This window comes from Physeter macrocephalus, chromosome 14, assembly GCF_002837175.3.
Source record: "Physeter macrocephalus isolate SW-GA chromosome 14, ASM283717v5, whole genome shotgun sequence".
In the NCBI taxonomy this organism is placed as follows: Eukaryota; Metazoa; Chordata; class Mammalia; order Artiodactyla; family Physeteridae; genus Physeter; species Physeter macrocephalus.
Window position 1 is genome coordinate 118619513 of NC_041227.1, and position 18824 is coordinate 118638336.

Here is an 18824-nt window from a genome sequence, read left to right on the forward strand (position 1 = left end):
AACCATCCTGGTTTACTCCAGCCTGAGGAGGTCACCAGGATTCAGGACTTTCAGCTTTGAAGCCAGAACAAATTAGTTGCCCCCTTGTCTCTCCCCAAACAGTGCTGGTTGGCACATTTCCCCTCCCAGGCCTCGCCTGCTTTCACACTGACCATCGCTGCTGTTGAGGGCCGACAAGCACAAGGCCAGTGCCGCCAGTGGCCTTGACCCTTCCGGCTTCCTCCTGGCCTAGCCACAGCAGCGCAGCTGGTCCATGGCCTCCATTCTCAGAAGTCCGTCAGCTGCCTGGGCTGGGCTCCTCAAGTGCCCTCCTACAGGCCATGACGCAATACCTGTGGAGCGCCTACTGCGTGCACAGGATGCACAAGGAAGGTCCCTGCAGTGCGGACCCCTCACCAACTACCATCCCCCAGGGACTAAGTGATGCTAGAGGTATGCTGGGGGTGGAAGCAACGATGCAGATGAACAAAAGGGCATGGCGTGTTCCCAGAAGGCCAAGCAGTCCAGGGAGGATGGAGAACCGGGCAGGGGTGGTAGGGAGGGCCAGAGGTGCACTGGAGGGGGCAGTGACAGGCCGGCCTGTCACACTAAGGTACTGTCCTCAGCAGACACAGAGGCATCAGTCAATGAGGGGGTCCGCAGGCCGGGAAGGATCTGGCCCCTTCCCAAACCACATGGGAGAAGTAAGCTTCTACCCCATCCCCGGCTGGTCTGGGGAAGTGGTCCCCCGCCTTGCCTTGGGTAGAACCCTCCTGTGCTAGACCAGTCTCTCTCACCCTTGTCTACACATTACAAATGCCTGGGCAACCCGTAAAACTCCCCATATCCAGGCTGCAACCCAAGCCAATTAAATCGGAATGGATCAGGGTAAGACCCACACAGGTATCTTTAAAAGCTCTGGAGGGAATCCCGATGTGGAGCCAAGGTTGGGAGCCCTCTGCTAGCGGGACGTGGGGATGAGGGGGGCCTGCTCATCGAAGAGGTTCTATGGTGGGGGGCTTACCAACCTCACCTGAGCAGGCCAAGGACCTGCAGAGTCCCCTCACCGCCATGCCACTTCCCTCCTCTCCCATGTGTCACGTGACATGAAAGGACACAAACAGGGGAGGAGGAAATGACACCACACCAGGGAACACTTTCCACCCTTGTTTGCAATATGCCCGTGTGCCGAGGGAAAGAGACTGAAAGGGGAGGGGAGCCCTAGAAACTACAACAAACTAGGATTTCAGAAGGCATTTTGGGCCATACCCGGAGAGCTCCAGGGGGCAGCCTGAAGCCGCTACTCGGCAGGGAATTTCTGGATCTAAAGGGAAGCAAACTAAATCTGCAGGTGTCTCCTCCTCTTCCAAGTACACCAGGCCTAAGGCAGAGCCGAGTTCCGGGCAGACCAGCTAGAAAGGGTTATGCCGCTCCCTAGTGGCAAGATCTGAGTACACCTCCCATTCTCCACTCCAGAAGCTCCTCCTCAAATTCTCTCTCCCCCTTCAAATAAGGAAAATATTTCAGAGCAGAGAACCTGCCATGTAAGGTGCACCAAATGCGTTACAGCCCTTTACCCAATCCCAGAAAGCTGCCTTGGTCTCCTGCATCTCGTCCCGAGCACGGGTGCAGTGTTTATGAGCTTGGGCTGTGAAGCCGGACAGAGGAGGGGTTGGTTCCTCCAGGACTCCCTGTGGGGCCTTGAGAAAAGTCACTAAAGCTCCGTCCCTTCATCTGCACAAAGGAAATGACACATAACCTAACTCAGAGGGTTTGTGACGATTAGAGGGAAGACCCGGGAAAGTAACCATGCCTGACTTCCAGTAAGGGCCACAGGCAAGCTAGCAGTAGTCAAGGTCTGGGCTCTCCTCTGAGCACATATGACATCCTACCCTTCAACGGACAGTAACAGATCATGCTTTTCTCTCTTTGCTTTGGCTCCAGGCCTAATCAGGGATTCCCCAGAGTGTTTTCGTGGGGCTTCATGCTTGCACGTGTCTTTTTCTTGGCACTGACATTCTACTGACTTGTTCTTGGTTCTCACTTCTTTTTATTTCACTGTCTTAGTTATTTTCTCTAAGTCTCCTCAAATCTTTCCTGGAATAAGATATAAACAAATTAAGACTTTATTTTGGACTTGATAAGTTTTTCTCTTCACTCACACATGCTTAGTTCAGCATGTTTTCAAATGCTATGGTCTTTGATTAAAACAAAAGCCTCTGTCTACCGCTTCCCTGGTGGCGCAGTGGTTAAGAATCTGCCTGCCAACACAGGGGACACGGGTTCGAGCCCTGGTCCGGGAAGATCCCACATGCCGCGGAGTAACTAAGCCCATGCGCCACAACTACTGACCCTGCACTCTACAGCCTGCGGGCCACAACTACTGAGCCCACGAGGCACCACTACTGAAGCCCGCACGCCTAGAGCCCGTGCTCTGCAACAAGAGAAGCCACCGCAACGAGAAGCCCGCGCACCACAACGAAGAGTAGCCCCCGGGCTTCCCTGGTGGCGCAGTGGTTGAGAGTCCGCCTGCCGATGCAGGGGACACGGGTTCGTGCCCCGGTCCGGGAAGATCCCACATGCTGCGGAGCAGCTGGGCCCATGAGCCATGGCTGCTGAGCTTGCGCGTCTGGACCCCTGCAACAGGAGAGGCCACAACAGTGAGCAGCCCGCGTCCCGCAAAAAAAAAAAAAAAGAGTAGCCCCCGCTCGCCGCAACTAGGGAAAGCCCACGCGCAGCAACAAAGACCCAACTCAGCCAAGAATAAAATACCTAAATTTGTAAAATAAATAAATAAATAAATAAAAGACACACATCAGAATTACCTTAGAGACTTAAAAAATATTCTAATACAGAAGGTCTGGGGTAGGCCGGAGGAAGCCATAATTTTTAAAAAGTTTCCCAGCTACTGCTGAGGCAGCCAACCCACCCCTGGTCTCAGAACAGTGTTTCAGAATCTCTGGCCTGAGAAAAAAAGGGTTATTAGTTATGACAATGAATGTCAAATTCCTTTACAAAATGTAGTTTTCTAAATAAAATAAACAGCAACTTTATTCAACTGATGTGTTTCAAAAACAGTGAGTGTAAAGCCAAATTTGCACATCAAATCCATTTAAATTCATCAGGGCAAAGGACAGGAAAAATCCCAGCAGCAAAGCTTTCTATAAAATCAAGACTCTCCTACTTACTTGGTCGTGGAGTTCGGCTTTTCTTAAGGTGATCACACCCGGAGTACACATCCACGGAATGAAGATACTCCAAGTTCCTTGACAACCCACCTGTCTTAAACCACAATAGGTACACCAAAATCCTGTACAAGGTCGCAGAGGCAGCTCCTGGAGATTCTTGCACCTGAGAATTCACCCCAACTCCACTAGAGGGTGCTCCTTCCCTGGCCTGGGGACCCTGCCCTATACTCTGAGGACCGTGGAGACAAAGTGTGTTGCTCACAGAGCATTGAAAGCCAATGTGTGACAGGGAAGGGCAAGCACACGATGACACGAGGTGCCCCAGGGTCTCCAAACATACTGTGGCTGCTGTTCCTTAGCTCCGGGTGGTGAAGACCCACAGACTGCCCCCTCGATTTTTATTACAAAGTAGGGAGAATGGCTCTGAAGGTGCAGCACGAAGAAAGGCCTTACTTCTGGTTCGTCGAGGCCAACAATCACTAGAAAGGCAAGTTTGGAAACAGACTGGTGTACATTACAAATAGGTGTCACATCAGCCAACAGAGGGCAGAGGGTGGGGGGAGTTTCTGCCTCCCCAGTGTTCAAGTCCAAATGGCTTAGCTGCTCCTCGTACATCTTCTTCCAAAGTGCACTGTCTGGCGGGATCCTCGGGTGCCCAGGCTCAGAGCCAAGTCTGTGCAGTTTAAAAACCCATTTCGTGGACCGCTAAAAGACCTGTGCTGGGTCCCTGGGATGACAGGGGTGCTGGGTATGATGGAAATTTCCAACTTGGCCTCCCCAAAGTCAGAGCTAGGTCTGAAGATGCTTCCACCCCTCTGGCCATCCACCAGGCCAATGTTTTCACTCTGGCAGGGCCCTCAATCCTTTTATGAAGGGATCAAAGATTCCCCTTTCCTTGGAAACCCAGGGCCCCTGTGTAGCACAGACAAGTAAGAGCAATAGAGATCCTACCAAAAGTGTGAAATCAGTACCCAGGAAACTCATGTTAAAAATCCGTGACAATTAAGAAACATATCCCCAAAAGGGATCCATGCCACAGATGTGCCTACAAAGATCAATACTGCTACAGAAACAGGTGGGGGTGGGGGTGGGGTAAAGAAGGGAGGTGGAAGAGAAAACACAGAGAAAAGAGAAAGATGACAGAGATAGTCCAAATAACAAGAAACAAAGACAGGAAGTAGGTAGGGCAAGACAGTCAAAGGTGGGGTTAATACTGACCAGGTTTACAGTTCCTCTGGGAAACTGTGAGTGTTATTTATGTCTTGCCATACTGAGCGCCTAGGGCTGGTAGGGCCTGTGACAGATGAAAAAATAGGCTAACCAGCTCTTTCTGGTACTTTCAGTGATTCGTCTCCTTGAACAGACTGGCTTTACAATAAATTCCACAATACGCCGGGTACCGATACAGCCTTAATCCAGGGTTGGTCCGAGAGGAAAAAGGTCCCGGTCCCTGAAAACAGAGTCTTACGAGGACATACACACCAGAGACGTCTCTAGGGTGGCATGTGCCCATACTGGCTGGGCAGAATGGAGGCTTGGCTGGCAGCTGCTAATATATTTCAAGGAAGGGAAGAGAGCGAATTATTAATTAGAGATACTAAAACTAGAGATGAGACTGTAAAAGACAAATCACTGACATTTGCTCACAGCTACCTGACAAGGGGCAAACACCCACCTAAGCCTGGGAACGGGTGCCAGGCTGCAGTCTTAAAAGCCAACCATTAACTAGTGGAAAAAAAATCGGTGACTAGGGTCTTCAGTTTCAAGACTGACCACTCCCGGGGAGTTAACGGTGGCCTTACTTTAGAAAGGAGAAACACCCAACAACTGTGATGTGGAAAATCTTGCTATCAGCAACAGCGCCAATGCCTCTGTTTCCTCTAGGTAGCTGCTTCCGGGGAAGGATGACAGGTATTAGCAGTCAGTCATTGGCACGTCATTATTTTTTGGAGGGGTGTGGGGGGGGAAGGTGGCTAGTAGCAAGAGCATGTGCACCCCCACCTACTGTAGTGGGTGCAGGAAAAGAAGGCCTCTTTCCCCTCCTCTCTTTGCTTCTGCTCTAGACTATCTACCAGGAGCCAGAAAGACCAGTGGATGGCCAAGAGCGGACAGTCCTGTCTGCAAGCTCACCGTGAAAGCCTTCCCGGGGGCACGTCAGCTGTGAGGACAAAAACCAGCAAGGCCATTCTCTCCCTCCCCTCTCCCTGGCCTCCCTTACCCCGCATCTCTTCCTGCCCCTGTGAGGGTGAGCGAGCACTAGTGAGAGCAGAGGCCTCGTTCACTCCTAAGCACCACACCTCGGCAGCACGAGTTTCCCCTCCAAGATGTCACAAAAAACAGAGGTTTGAAACTCCCACCAGGTTACAGGTCACAATTACTTCGGAGTGGTCTTCACAGTTCAGATGGGCACACATTTCAGAAGGCAGCCTCCGGGCCGCCCTCCCTTTGCACACTCACACTCACACACACTCTCACGCCGTGGGCCCGCTATTCAGCCGCGGGGCCTGGCTGGCTCAGGTCAGGTACTGCACCACAAGGAACATGACCACACAGGTGAGCAGTATCCCACCGATCATGAAGTACTTGTCTTGGAAAGCTCGCTTCTCGATGAGCCGCATCACTGTGTTGGACAAGCCGAGCACGTTGGCGATGTCGAGGATCTTCTTCTGGGTCCCCTGGGACAGACAAGAGGAAGCAAAACGAAGATCAGCTCCTTCTGCCAAGGATGGGCGAATGTCATCGTGAGACGGGGCTTTACCAACAGACAGTCTCTTGGTCATGCCTAAAGCATACAAGCAACAGCAGCCACCAGCAACAGATCACGCTCCTATGGCCAAATGACTTTGGGTCAAGGTTGCAGAACACAGCAAGGGCGAAAGGAAAGTCTTCCACAAATGTGCTGGAACAAATGGCTGTATAATGAGTATCACGTGTATGTATCACATACGCACGTACACATATGTATATAATATATACGTGTTAAAAAAGACCTTTGATTCATATATACATAAAAATTAATTCGCTCATAGAATTAAACAAAAACGCTAAAACTATAATAAAGCTTCTAGAAGAAAACAGAAGAATGTCCCCAAACTGGAAACAATCCAGTTGTATATCAACCAGAGGACGGATTAACAGTTTGTGTTCTGTGCACGATGGGATACCGTTGGGCAATAAAAAGGACCTGATTACACCATGTAACAATATGAATGAGCCTGGAAAACATTCCTGCGAGGAAGAAGTCACACACAAAATCGTAATGTGAATACATTTACATTAAGTTCAATAACAGTCAAAACTAATAAATGGTGAAATAAATTAGAACAGTGGTTGCCTGGGGCGGGGGGGAGGGAGCAGGGGTAGACTGACTGGGAAAGGGCACAAGGGATCTTTCAGGGGTGGTGAAAACGGTCTCTGCCCTGACAGCAGTGTGAGTTACAAAGACGGATGTATGTATTTGTCAAAACTCAATGATCTGTACAAATAAGATCTGTATACCTCACCATATGCACATTATACCTCCATAAAAAAAGAGTTTTACATTAGAATATTTTATATTGAAAAAAAGGCAACATCAAAAAACTTCTCTCTGCTCCCTGGCTCTAAAATGCTTGCTCTCAGCCTGTGTACTCTGTAGAGCAGAAACCACAGGGATTCTGCTGAGTACAACGTATGGGTCTGTGTACACGTTTATAAGAGAGTTTGAAGTGGGCAAGATGGAACCACAGAAACACAACTGGCAGACAGCAACCCAAGGACCTACAACTCCTTATATGAATGTCACCACCCACCACCCAAAACAAAAGGGTATTTTATTCCTAAAGCAACGGCCCAAACCACCCAGGCCACCCTTCCTCTCTGCTTTCTAATTTTCATTTTTAAGCACATTCAATTTCGTATGAAGTTACAAATATAAATGAAAGCTGGGCAGACCCCAACTTAACTTACACACATCACCAACTGCATCTGTATGACGGCATCTAACCTAATGTCCTGCAACCATTTTTTAAATGAACACAGTAACGAGCAACTGAGAGAAGATGCAAGAGAGGTGAGAACAACACAAGGCATCACGGACAGTTCAAGACCCACGTTCTGCCCAGACCATGATATACAAGCATCACGGAGAGAGATCTCTCAGGTCAAACTTTATCTCTGCCAGAGACCAGAGACACGTTTTCCCATAACAATGATGGTATAAACTAGACTGTCACTAAAGACTCCGCTTAGCTCTGAAAGAGCAGATTATTTCATCACTCTATGAATCGCAAGTACCAAGCTTCGAAAATCACTTGAAAATTAACATAAATTTCAAAAATGTTATTCATTTTCCACCCCAAATTTCCCCAAATCAAGGCCCGGCTCCTTCATGCTCCCTCCTATGTTCCTTTCAAATGGTTTGGGCAGAAACTTCCCTGACAGAAGTGGGGTAGGAGGCAGGTGGAGGGAACCAAGAGGCAAAAGACAGGTATAGTAGGCGTGCAGAGGAAACGGAATTAGAAACCTCTCATCCCAGCCCCTGACTGCCCACCAGGCTTCCCGGCACTTCACCTCTGGGGGCAGTGTTGGGGCAGAAGTTGCTTGGACTCCTCAGTGACACCAGACTTCGGGAGGAAGCTGACATGTGCTTTAACAATAAGCTCTGACCCCCAGCGGGTCAACTTGAGTGTGACATGGTGAGTCTCATCCTAAAAGGGTTTTACTGTTTTTCTGAGATATGGGAAGGAGGCCAGCAGTTTTCTAAAGAAAGGGAGGATTAACCATCATCTATCAGTTCAGATTACTGCAGGTGGCTGTTCTGAAAGGGGGGCACCCACGGAGCTGTCGGAGACCACGCTTCCAGACCATTTGAAGCGCTGCGGCCATCAGCAAGAGATAAGTGTCACTCGCGGCTCGCCTGACCTTCTCCTGGGTAAAGGTGGCAGGCGCTGCTCAGAAATGTACAGAAGTCCCATGGAGCTGACAGGCTCAACGCGGTCCAACAAAAACTAAGATAAAGCTCACGCTTCCGAGTGACTGCTTCTCACAGCTCAGTGGCTGGGAGGGCTTCGTTCACAGGGGACCACACCCTGATAACAGACACAGCCCACACCCCATTATCCATCAGGGTTGATACAGGAAAAGGGCTGAGGCTGAAACATCATGACTGACATCAGAGGCTGTGTAATGTTTCTGTAAACCACTCCCAGGGGTTTTGAGTCTCAGCCAATGGGGCAGGGCTTCTAGGAATACCTGTTGCTAAAGAGAGAGTGAAGAGTCACCGGGGATCACCAGCCTGTGCTCTAGAAGGCACCCGCTGCTAGTCAACCAAGGCAGCCCTAAGACCCCCTTCAGTTGCTGCAGTACAGAGGTCTCGGCTATAAGGCCGTCCTGCCGTCCTCCGGTGGGGACGGCAGTGTGGCGGGGGAGGGGGTGCGCCACACAGGAAAACCGAGAGAAGGTGAGAGGCCAAGTACAGCCGCGTCTTCCTTTTTGCGAGAGCGGATTCTGTAACAGAATTTCCGAGTCCATTATTGCTTCCTCTCATTGCAGCAGTCACTTTACATTAAGTTCAGGAAATGGAAAAAGACCTGGATACCAAGAGATGCCACATTATGGTTCATTGCAAACACAAGAAACACCTACTGGCAAAGGGAATTTGGCTCCTTTTGGACTCATAATAATTCAATTTCAACAAAAAGGAACCCAAACTCAAAGGCTCTGTCTCACTATCACAATATCACAATTTAGGGGTATGCGATCAAAAGGTAAACGCATGTCCCACACTTTGGGATAAAGCCAAAACAAAAGGCCTTCTCCCTGTCCCCCCAAAGGGCCCCCACCTTCAAGGTCAGTCTCTGGGCCCTCAGTCCCTCCAGAATACTGTGCCCGCCTCCAATGAGGTCATCCATGCCGTGGTGAACTTTCTGGAGGGAGGAGTTAAACTGCAGTGATTCATCCATTGGTATGGTGGTGTCAGAGTCCTGTGAAAGAAACGCAGGCACTTGATTACTTTGCTTGCTGGTCAGCTCCTGGGGTCCCACCACATCTGACCGCTCTGCCTCCTGGCCAAGGTCAAGTCGGAAAAACAGCCAGAGGGAATGGTGCGAGAATCAGAGGAACTTAACAGAGAAGGAAAAGCAAAGATCTGGGGTGGCCTCTGTTTACTCAGAGGAAGAGGAATTCTCAGACTTATCACTCTGCCAGTGGGTTCCACCACTCAAGCCTTGTTCATCCCTGCCTCCATATCATTCCCCCAACTTAGGAAAAACTCTATTCTTTTAAGACCTTGCTGGGCTTCTCCTAAAGGCTTTCTCTGACTCCTTCCTAACCTAGCTTATTCCAAATGTTCCTTTACTTGGCTTTCCCTCAGTGCCGTGTTAAAGGTTTGCTTTTGTCCTCCGGCTATTTTATCTACAGCTTATCCCTCCAATTAGACAGACTGACTAAGGAGAGCAGAGACTGTTTTCTATTAAAGGCCTAACGGTGTTCAGGATGGGTCTATCCACCTGAGCAGGGAAGAAAAGTCTATAAAGAAATGAAGGCAGAAAAAACTAATACTGATCAAGTGCTTTCCACTTTGCATGCTCTTTACCCTAAACTCACTTAATCCTCACTCTACCCTTACGCAGTAGTTATGATATTATGCCTGCTTTAGATGAAGAAACGGAAACCCAGAGAGGTGGAATGACTTGTTCAAGAGTACACAGAGCTGCTAAGACGTCCAGCGGGGCACGAATCCCAGTGCTGGCTGCAGAGCCTGCCCTCTCAACCATCCTGCAGGGAGAAACAGCAAGACCAATCCCAGGGCTCCACTTTTACACTGCGAGTGGGAAGGACACAGAAGCAGGGCACGACCAGCCACAGCACTGTCTCCTCTCCCGCCTCCTGGCCATTACAAACTCTTCTGCCAAGCAGTGCCACTTTTACCACTTTCCATCATCATGAAGAGGTTAAAGCACCTTTTCTTGGCTGCTCAAGTTCACAATCATTCAGGTATACGTCCCCCCATCCTGCTAACAAGGGAGTTTCTCAGAGGTAGGAGTCATGGTTTTTAATTTAAACACGCTTCACTCTCGGTACCTTAAATAGCATTCTGCATAAGCTGATCCTCGGTGGGTCAAGACTCCAGTGTTTAAATCAATTAGAGACTTCTTTTCATTTATTTGACAAATATTTATTGAATGCCTTTTATATACAAATCTTTCTTCCCCTTCCATCTGAAAAGGTATAGCTGATGGGCTGTTATCTCTCAGAAGAATGTATTATACCTCCCGATCGTAGAAAGACCAGGAAGAAGTTCATTCGGCCAGTCAGTTTTTATTAAGGGCCCACTGTATGCACAGCATCACACTAGGTTGGTAAGAAACAAAATAATTCTGAGGCACCATCCATGGCCTAAAAAGGCTGGAATAACCAATGCCACAGCTAGCAAAAGCCGATACACCACCTTTTCGTGTGTCGTACAGTTCTCTACTCTTTTGAAAGGCGGCTCTGCTTACCATCATACCACCAACACATGTTCATTGAACTTCGGAAGCGTTAATCACAGTTACCTGACTGCTTGCGCTAGAGAAACCAAACTACATAGGCACATTCTGAAGCACCTGGGGACATTACTCCAAGTGTGGACACAGTAAAGAGAGTTAAACATCTGCAAAGTGGGAGCTGATCTGAATTCTGATGATAGGTTTAGAAAGCTAAGATCTCTTTAGAAAATGAAACTCTCTGTAAAAACAAACAAAACAAACAAACAACTCTCCCCCTCCCAAGACCCACCTAATTTGGTGGAATACATTATGCAGGACACGACAAAGGCCAGTATGTTCTACAGCCATGTGTGGGAAATGATCCTCTTGAGACCAAAGGACAGGGACAAGGGTGTTCTAAGAAATCAAACATGCAAACCAACAGGCCACTTTCAAACAGGCTCGAGTCAAGCAATCCCGCTAAAATGAAATATCTGTTAAGAAAGCAATCCCGCTAAAATGGGCAAAAACATTTTAATGCATGTGACACTGGAAACACACACACACACACACACACACACACACACACACCCCGCCCCCCACAATGGCAACTGCCTGAAGGCAGCTTTGAAACGCTGCCCCCACTGCAAATAGCCTAAGTTCTAATCATCTGTCTCGATCTGATCAGGAAAACATTTCCACCATGTGAACGTCCACCTCTCTGCATCGGACCAGTCAAACCAGGTAATTTTCACCTCTGCTCGTTCCCTCAATTTAACTGCTTCCTCTTCAGGTTTTTGTGACAGAGAAAGAGATTCCCTGCTTCGGTCTAGTCTCTGTGGCAACGCACAAAGTCTGCCGTCACTTCCGGTTGCTCTCCTCCTGTCTGATCAGTCTGCTTCAGACACCCCCTAAAAGACCGCCGCTCAGAGCCCTGAGCTGCAGCTCCCACAAGCTGTCGAGTTCCTGCAGATCCCACCCAGGCGCCTGGCTTACATTAGTGGTGAAGGTGCGGGACAGAAGCTCTTCTCGCTGTCTTTCCTGCTGCTCCCTTGCGTATCGCCGATGCTGGAAGTTTCGGAGAGCAGTCTGCAGGTGCTGGACATCATACTTTAACTGGTCGACACGACTAGAATTGACAGAGAAATTAAATCCCAGGAGTCCAGAGCAGCATGATTGGAGGTAGCCAGGCTTTGTCTTCAGGAAAGAAGACATTTCCTTACCTCCCCCTACGCCACTCCATGCCATCCACCCCCCACAAATAATCTGATTTTGATCAATGATGTTGAAAGTAAAGAAGGAGCTTGTGGTTAGAGCAGGGTGGTAGCACATGAGATTCCAGCAGCTTTACTTAAATATCTGCTGGTCTCTGATTCTGGATGCATGACAGGGAACAGGTGACAGGAAGCAGGTTTGATGACCTCTTCCTGACCTTCTAGGGATTATATCGCTCTCCTGGAAGAAGCCCAAGGGCATCTTTGGAGTAAAGTTGAAGTTTCATAAAACTTTTGGGAGCAGGGGCTGGGGTAGAGATGGTGAGGGTGATTTCATTTTAATTTTAATTTCGTGGGGGTGTACCAAACATTAGATCAGTATTTCATTATAAATACACCGACTGGAGTGATTAAGAGCAAGATATTTCAACCCAAGAATGTAGCGGGAACCAAAGAGCAGAGTGAAACTCCCCAGTAGCATTAGGTTTCAAGTGGCCATGGGTCTGGTCAGAAAAACAGTACTGGGGGCAAAATTTCTAAATGACACCAACGAGAAAAGGAGACATGAGGCTTCTGAGCCACTAACCTGACAGCCTTTTTATTCCTTTTTTTTAAAATTGAAGTATAGTTGATATACAATATGATATAAGTTACAGGTATACAATATGGCGATTCACAAGTTTTAAAGGTTATACTCCATTCACAGTTATCATAAAACATTGGCTCTATTCCCCGTGTTGTACAACACAGGCTTTTTATTCCGAAGGGGTATCACTCAAACAGAATTGTGCTCTTTATGGGACTTTATCTTTGCATAGTCTCAGTTTTTCAATGTATACATGGGATCTTCAGAATATGTGATGGCCTCGCCTGGGAGAAAGACCTGCCGTGATAGGTCTGGGGTGTCAGAGTACTCACAGTTTGGCATTCTGTCTTTTGTTAGGAGGCTCCTTGCTGGACAAGATCTCCAGACGCTCTAGATGGCTGAATATCTGGTCTATGCTTGCTTGGATTTCGTTTTCTACTACTGCACAAAAGAGAAAAAAGAATAATTACTGGAAAAATAATAAATACAGTCATTTACCTTATCCTTTTTGATAAACAGTCAAAATGACCTCTTTTCCATTTCTAATCATATACCAATGAGATTGCTGGGAAGGCAAACAAAGTCAAAGAATAATTGCTGGAATAATAATAATAATAGTGAACTTAAATTGGAATAAATCAAACATTTCTTTTTTCTATATCAAATGAACTCAAAAATATGTATTTCAAAAGGAGAAAAATGCATACACTAATGATGATGGGGAAAAAATTCAAATTATACTAAGTGACTGTAAACGTTGTTTCAAAAAAAAAAAAAAATATATATATATATATATAGCTGTTAATGCCATAACAATGCCAATTTTTTAAAAAGCTGAAGATATATCTGTAGAAATAAATTTCCTGCCTTTAGAAAATAAAATGAACATTTAAAGATTGTCCAAATAAATATTTTAAGCAAAATGTAGTATTTTCTGATACAAAGTGAGGCCTCCTTTCATTTGAGATTATTTTCAGATATGGGTTATAAGTATCTCGTAGAAAGACTGCCAACTGAACTCCTTACAGAACATAATGAGGTTAATAAAAAAAAAAGTGCAAAGGGAAAGATTTAGTATGTGAAACATAGGGAAGAGTTCCCTTAAGAATGGGCAGACTGATGTTGGAGTCCCCAGAATAGACCGAATATCAACAGGAAAGAATCCACAGAGGTAGCGATATGATAAATACAGTCATTTACCTTATCCCTTTCGATAAACAGTCAAAATGACCACTTTTCCACTTCTAATCATATACCAATGAGATTGCTGGGAAGGCAAACAAAGTCAACAGACAGAAGCAGCTAAACTGTGTGCAGAAAAAGGCATCCAGATTGCCTCTTGCCCGAAAAAGAAACGATAGTAGAGACAGAAATGTCACCTTCCTAGGGTAGCCCACAGCTAACAGGCACGGCTCAGAACAGGTGGGGCACAGGACCAAGAGACGAGGTGCTTTTGGGGCTGCAGAAAGCAGACGTGAGAAAACAGGAGAAATGGGCACAGCGCCAGCCGAGGAGTGAGAGGAGGGGACCGCATCTGCAGTGGGTGGGGGGTCAGCAATGCCTGTGTGACCGACTCAGAAAAACGACCTTTTCTTACAACAGAGAAGAAACGAAAACACAGAAAGCAGCACTCTTCTAAAAGGAAATCACGGTGTGGGAACTAAACCAATTAATACTGCTCATCGTTTCTGAATAATCCGCCTAAAAAGCCACAGTTCTCAGCTCAGAAGAAATGGCCAATTCCAGTTAAACATCTCTGAATTTTTATGGACCACATTCCTCTACGGACTAGGTAATGAGATTAAGACAGATGGAGGAAAGGACTTCCATTCCCATAGGGCCATGTCGGGTTGAGTGGAGGGGTAATGGGGGATAAGACCTGTGGGATTCCAAAGGGCACAATCAGGGAAATCAGTGACTTTGCCATGGGGTTTTTCTGTCCACCCTAACAACAGAACTCATTCCACACTGAATCATTAAGCCCCTGAGGCAGAAACGAAGTCAGGAAACCCAGCCCATTAGCACCGTGTCATCAGAGAAAGGACTCTGGTCTCCATAGTTAATTACTCACAGTGCACAGACTGCTTGTCGGCTGTCTCCAGGCGTCCCATGTGAGACTGGATCTCGTGGACCTGCCTATCAAAGGAAGAGGGAGGAAATGAGTGAGACAGGAGTAATCAACAGCGCTTCGGTCAGGAAAGACAATTTTTCTAATGCCAACATCTAACTGATTTAAATTGACAGTATCGCTGAACTGTAAAATTTGTATGTGGCACTTCAGGTCACATGTTTTGGCACGGTTTCTAATATTTTAACATTAATATTAATAATAATGCTGACAGGCAGCATTTAGTGAGTGCTTACCGCATCTGAGACGTTCTGCAAAGTCAATAACCCTATGAGGAAAGTACTATTATCATCCTCATTTCGTAAATAAGACAACCGAAGCCCAGAAAGGTTATGTAACTTGTTCAAGGTCACACACCAAGTGATAAACCTCGATCCGACCCAGCCAATCCCACTCTCTGTTCTTTGACCCAATGTGCTGAGCACTGGTCTGTACTAGGGAGAGTCAAAGGGCAAAAGAGATATAATCCTTGTCCTTGAGAAACAGTGTAATTAGGAAGGACAGGCCAGATAGACATGTAAAGTCCCAAGAAGATTTACGAGAACACTAACACATAGAAGTGTAAACAAAAAGAAAGCTGAGGAGCTACGCGCAGCAGTGCTAAGCAAAGGCAATGAACAGAAGAGTGAGCTGGGGACAGCTTTGTGGGTGAAGGGAGTTCTCAACATCATTTTGAAGAAGACAGACATGATTTGGTGAAGGAAGATGTGGAGAAAATGACGTGCAAAAAGGCCTGCAAGGCACGTCACGTGGGTTACCAGCAGGCTGGCCTGCCTGAGGGTTGGGGTCAGAGGGGAGAAGGGGATGAGGTGATTAGTTGGAGGAAGGCCCTGAAAGATACGGATCTCCTGTTTGGTCAACATCTTTCCCTGGCAATACGAGGCGACTGTCATCTCATTTGGAAACGCCAACACTGCACCCAGAACCTCTGGCATGGTCCCGGACATCAGGCCCCAGAGCATCTTTTGGAGGCTCCCCGGGGACTGGGCAAGGTCACCTACCCGCTGAGCCTTTCCAAGCCATCCTCTGTGATCAGTCATGGGGATACTGTTTATCTTACCCCAACAACCGCCTCCTGGTGCTTCTGGTCTCCCCACGTGAGAGCCACATGGGAGGGGCCTGTGAGCTCTTCCATTATCACCAACCCTTGTGGGAAAGGTCAGCAACCATCCTCCACCATGAGCACCACAAACTGTGACCCCAAATTTACCAATGCGAGCCAGGAGCCCAAATTTCATTTGAACTTGCCTCTGGTCTTTTCCAGGGTGTCCCTGTGGCCTCTAAACATGACCCATGGCCCCAGAAGCAAGAGCAGCTCTCTAACGACTCTCAGAGCGCTCCTGGGCAAGACCCATGGTCCTGAGAGGCAGCAGGAAGTCACTCCTAGAGCCTGCTACTTCAGGAAGGCAAGTCTGGATGCTTCAGAATGGAGCCACGTGGAGATATGGAGGCAGATGTGGAAAGGCAGCTTGAAGAAACCAACAGCTGGATCAGGGCAACTGTGAAAACAGCCAGAGAGGACTGGATGGCAATGCTGAGATGGAAAGGAGAACTAGGACTTCCCTGAAAGCCTAGATGTGGGCAGTGAGGTGAATTTCTAATGGCAGTGGGAAAAGAATGGACAACAATAAGTGCTGATGGCTCAGCTCATTATCCATATGGAAAAAAGACACCTCATGTAATAGTACACAAAGATAAGCTCAAGATGGTTTAAAGCCTAAATGTAAAAAGTGAGGCTTTAGAACTTTCTGAAGAAAATATAGGCGTGCATATTATGACTTCAGGTTAGAGAAGGATTTCTTAAACAAGACAAAAACCAAAACTACCCCCAAAACCCCACAAACCACAAAAGAAAAGACTGATAGATCTGGCTGCATTAAAACGAAAACCTTTTTACAGCAAAGGCACAATTTACAAAAAAAAAGACAGGCAGAGACTGGAAGATACCTGCAGCAGATAACAAGGGAATAGTATGCAGAATGTATATGGAACTACTACAAATCAATAGGAAAAGTCAAACAAAGCAATTTTTTTAATGGGCAAAGGGCAACTGACAGAAAAGGAAACCCAAATGGCCAATAAATATATGAAGAGACACTCTTCTAGTAATCAGGAAAATGCAAATTAAAAACAATGACATCATGGTGGTGCAGTGGTTAAGAATCCGCCTGCCAATGCGGGGGACACGGGTTCGAGCCCTGGTCCAGGAAGATCCTACATGCCACAAAGCAACTAAGCCCGTGTGCCACAACTACTGAAGCCTGCGCTCTGCAACAAGAGAAGCCACTACAATGAGAAACCCGCGCACCGCGACGAAGAGTGGCCCTAGCACAATTAGAGAAAAGCCCGCACACAGCAACACAGACCCAATGCCATAAAAAATAAACAAAATAAATAAATTTATTTTAAAAAATAATAAATAATGACATCATATTTCTCCCATTAGATTGACAAATATTTTAAACTTTAAGGATGAGGGACTCATAGCAGGCAAAACCATGGTCCCCAAGGGATCCTGGGAAGACTTCCAGGTTCCACCAAAGGACTGCCTTTGGCTCTGTGTTATGCTCAGTGTTTTTTAAAAATCAACGTTTGAGGGCTTCCCTGGTGGCGCAATGGTTGAGAGTCTGCCTGCCAATGCAGGGGACACGGGTTCGGGCCCTGGTCTGGGAGGATCCCACATGCCGCGGAGCAGCTGGGCCCGTGAGCCACAGCTACTGAGCCTGCGCATCTGGAGCCTGTGCTCCGCAACAAGAGAGGCCACGACAGTGAGAGGCCCGCGCACCGCGATGAAGAGTGGCCCCCGCTCGCCACAACTAGAGAAAGCCCTCACACAGAAACGAAGACCCAACACAGCCAAAAATAAATAAATAAATAAATAAAAAATCAACGTTTCATTATGAAATTTGCACATGATTCTGTGCTCTAGTGAGTGCTTAGGATATTGTACCACAAAACAAATATTAACATTTTTTCATTTAGGCTAAAGTAGTAAGATGAATTTGTCAGGGATAAAACACATTTTGTGTAAAACAGATAGCTAGTGGGAAGCAGCCACATAGCACAGGGAGATCAGCTCGGTGCTTTGTGACCCCCAGAGGGGTGGGAGGGAGACGCAAGAGGGAGGAGATATGGGGATATACATATATATATATATGTACAGCTGATTCACTTTGTTATAAAGCAGAAACTAACACATCACTGTAAAGCAATTATACTCCAATAAAGATGTTAAAGAAAAAAAACCACACATTTTGACTTGAAGTTAAAAAAAAAAAAGTCAAATGCACAATATAGAATGGCATTCAATTCTGGGAGCCATCTGCTAAAGGAACCCTACCAGTTAAAGGTTTCTCCCAATGGAAGATGAACAGGACGGCTGGAAAAGAGTTTAGAAGTCAAGTTATGAAGAGGAATGGTCAAAAGAGCTAGTGATAATGATCCTCTGAGAAAAGAAAAGAAAAAACTAAACTAAAATGGGGCAGCTGGGGCTCTTCAAGTATCTGGAGATGACATACAGAAAGAGGAGTGGGCTTGTTCTCTGTTGCTGCTCCTTAAGGGAGCCCCAGAACCAAAAGGTACAAATTTCAAGATGACAGATTTCAGCTCAACTCTGGGAAAAATGAGAACAATTACAAACTCTCTCTTCAAGAAGAGGGGGAAAAAAAGAGCTCCGGCATGTTTAAACACAGAGTACAGGAACTACCTTGAGTTTTATAAAGGGTCTTCCCAACCAAAGTGAGTTGGAATGGAAGATCTTGCCAGTCGCTTTCAATTCTGAAATTCTATGATGACAGCAGGAGAGATGATGCCCATACCCACAAAACCCTATAACCACTCTTCAGCTGGCTTTTACTGTTTTCTAAGCTACAATGGATAAACTTTAAATTGCAGGGAAATGTTACTGACTTTTTCCATCCAATCTCTATTTGCTTTGAATGAACTGAAAAAGTTAGAGCCAATAAAGCGATACAATCTCTACATGTCCTGCCCGAGAGGAAATAAATGCAAAACAACAAAGCAAGCATGAATGGCATGGTGGGAACTGCCGTGCCGAGTGGCAGATCTGTTTTATACTGAACTGGGAATTCGGACACACATTTGAAGCCGATACGGAACAGCTGCTACACAAGCGTGACTTGGGAGTGTGGCCACTAGAAATCAGAAGTCCTAGCTCTGCCTAGCATGGGGTCCATGGTGGGCTTGGGTGAAAACATAACCAAGCAGAGACCTAGTACCAAATAAGCAAGGGTCACTGTTGCTGATTAAAAAAAAAAAAAA

General features: G+C 46.8%; 1 protein-coding gene across 2 annotated transcripts; it reads right to left on the bottom strand.

Moving 5' to 3' along the window:
• Positions 1–2872: 2872 nt before the first annotated feature.
• On the bottom strand, positions 2873–16292 carry GOSR2 (golgi SNAP receptor complex member 2). 2 transcript variants are annotated; one of them, XM_024130187.3, is made up of 5 exons: positions 14487–14733; positions 12748–12856; positions 11612–11744; positions 8990–9130; positions 2875–5842 (listed from the first exon to the last, which is right to left on the bottom strand). In XM_024130187.3, exons 1-5 carry the CDS (start codon positions 14524–14526, stop codon positions 5681–5683), a joined length of 585 nt encoding a protein of 194 aa, XP_023985955.1. In that variant the 5' UTR covers positions 14527–14733; the 3' UTR covers positions 2875–5680. The 2 variants fall into 2 exon arrangements, with proteins under 2 accessions (XP_023985956.1, XP_023985955.1); XM_024130188.3 differs by lacking the exon at positions 8990–9130 and having other exon boundaries at positions 2873–5842; positions 14487–16292.
• Between the last annotated feature and the right edge of the window lie 2532 nt (positions 16293–18824).